Below are 2,308 nucleotides of genomic sequence, written 5' to 3'. Positions count from 1 at the left end.
TTACCTAGTATGCCAGAAACAAACTGTCATGATGTCATGATGTTGAACCTAGAGAATATGTTATGATCCGTAATTTTTTACGCTCAGGTTGTTTAACAGACCGTTGGGAAGGTCCTTACCAGGTGTTGATGACAAGTACCACATCTTTGAAAGTAGCAGAAAGAGATACCTGGGTCCATTCCACTCATTGCAGAAAAGTCAACCACCTGAAGGAGGTACAAGGCGAAGTCGAGACAGACAACGTTGACCTGTCGATTGTGAACCTGTTCCGGGAGAACTAGAGACTGCAGTGAAAACACCTGAGCCAGATATGTGTACAGACTACTAACCCAGCAATGGAGTGGCGATTGGTTTCTCTTTCTTGTTCCAGGGTTCTTCTCATTTTTATTTGTTTCAGGATTTCCTATTTCTGCGACGGAGGACCGATGATGGAGAGGGAGGCCGATAGTGATGTCGATAGGGTGAAGTCAGAGTAGAGAGCGATAGAATGATCAGGGCGGCACATGGTCAAACTCAGTGCAGGAGTTATTAAGAGATCTGCTAGCTATGGAACTCGGAGACAGTGTGAGGGGCTATTGTCTGAGAAATATTGTATCTGTGAGTACTGTGGGTCCCTAGTTGACGAGAAATCCATCCAACGATGCCAGTCCAAGAGTAATCTGTATTTGGGCGGGCATCCTTTAGAGGATTACCATTCCTTAGTGCGTAAGGTCTTAAACCAGACTGAATGTTGGGTGTGCTCTCACGTTCCTCAGGGACAACATAATGTAGGATTAGTACCCTTCCCATTAAATTTCTCTGAGGTCCTTGAATTACGGGGAGGGAGGTCTATAGACAGGAAGTATAACATCACCAGGTCCCCTAGTTTAAAGCTCCGCCAATACTCCATAGATCGGTCTTTGCTGTGTCTAAACATGCCCTATATAGAAAGACTGGAGAATTGGGAAGCAGACTTATTGGATCAGACAATGGCTCGCCACACCAGTAGTGGCGAACACCATAGACGAGGGCGTCTGAACGAACCAAGGCCCTCATTCAGAGCCGTACGCTCTGAGCAGAGCACATGCTCTGAATGAGGGCCGTCCTCCATAACTATGGAGCGTCCTCCTGGACGCTCGTATAGCTGTGGGTCACCACCCACAGCCTATACGAGCATGCAGTTTGATGGCCGCGATGGTCTTGACCATCGCGACCATCGAAACTGCGAGCCAGAGCCTGCGGTTGAGGTTTTCAACCGCAAGACCTGGAGTGATTTTGGCTCTATCAGAGCCAAAATCACTCCCACTGACATCACTAGTGATGTCAGTGGGCCGGCTTCTGACGGTAGGCGTTCCCTTAGGAACACCCCCGTCAGGAAGGCACGCCCCCGGCACGCCCAGCAAAGGGGGCGTGCTGTCAATCAACATCGACAGCACGCCCCCTTTGATCAGACACAACGAGCGAAGGAAAGTCCTTCGCTCGTCGCGTCTGGCGCATGCGCACGACGGAGCTCCCTCCGTCGTGCGCATGCTCAGTGCAGAACATCGACCCACTTGCGAGCGGACAGCCGCTCGTGAGTGGGTCTGAATCAGGCCCCAAGAGTGGTACCTATTGGAAAAGTTTCTATGGGTTATTGTCGAAATGTTATTCAGGCTGAAACGTGTCGTGAACAGATGGGGACAATAGGCAATAGTTTTGTTAAAACCTTATGTGTTATCATTCAGGATCGTAATGTACCTTATGTCCTCCCAGATAATGTATATTATGTTTGTGGAAGAAGGGCTTATTTCTGGTTATCTCCGAGTTCCAAAGGTTTATGTTTTATAGGTAAATTGGTCCCAGAGGTGATGACCCTTACACATGATGAAATGATTGGTATCCATAGAACTGCATCACCTCCATACATACACATGAACATTGTGACAAACGAAATATGATCCCTGGTGAAGAACATGTAGCCACACAGTTGATTAGTGAAACCACTGGCTTCCAAATTATGGTAGCATTAGATCCCACCAGGATTGCTCGGGGAACTTTAAATTTTAGATATATCCAAGACCTGACTAAATTAATAGACAACATCACCGAGATGTATGATGACACTTTCAGGTATACGGGTAAGGAGCTACAGGCTTATAAAAAGGAGTTGGTACAACATAAGTTAGTGTTAAACTACCTGACATCTATTACTGGTGGATATTGTGTGACTTTGGCCACCCAATTTGGTGTCAAAGGTTGCACATACATCACCAATAATACTAATGACCCCAAAGGACTGATTGACCGGAGAATGGATGAAATTCTACAACTGAAATGGGAATTTCAGAAG

The 2,308-nt window shown here is 46.8% G+C and overlaps 1 protein-coding gene across 1 annotated transcript; it reads left to right on the top strand.

Annotated features, from left to right (window-relative positions):
- Positions 1-425: 425 nt before the first annotated feature.
- LOC148506650 (uncharacterized) lies at positions 426-1,916 on the top strand. Its single transcript, XM_088446458.1, is given in 2 exon segments — positions 426-1,027; positions 1,580-1,916. Coding segments are annotated over 2 exon segments (939 nt in total).
- Positions 1,917-2,308: the final 392 nt, after the last annotated feature.

Source organism: Taudactylus pleione, unplaced genomic scaffold, assembly GCF_031769625.1.
Source record: "Taudactylus pleione unplaced genomic scaffold, aTauple2 ptg000399l, whole genome shotgun sequence".
NCBI lineage: Eukaryota > Metazoa > Chordata > Amphibia > Anura > Myobatrachidae > Taudactylus > Taudactylus pleione.
This window is presented reverse-complemented; position numbering and strand designations above follow the sequence as displayed.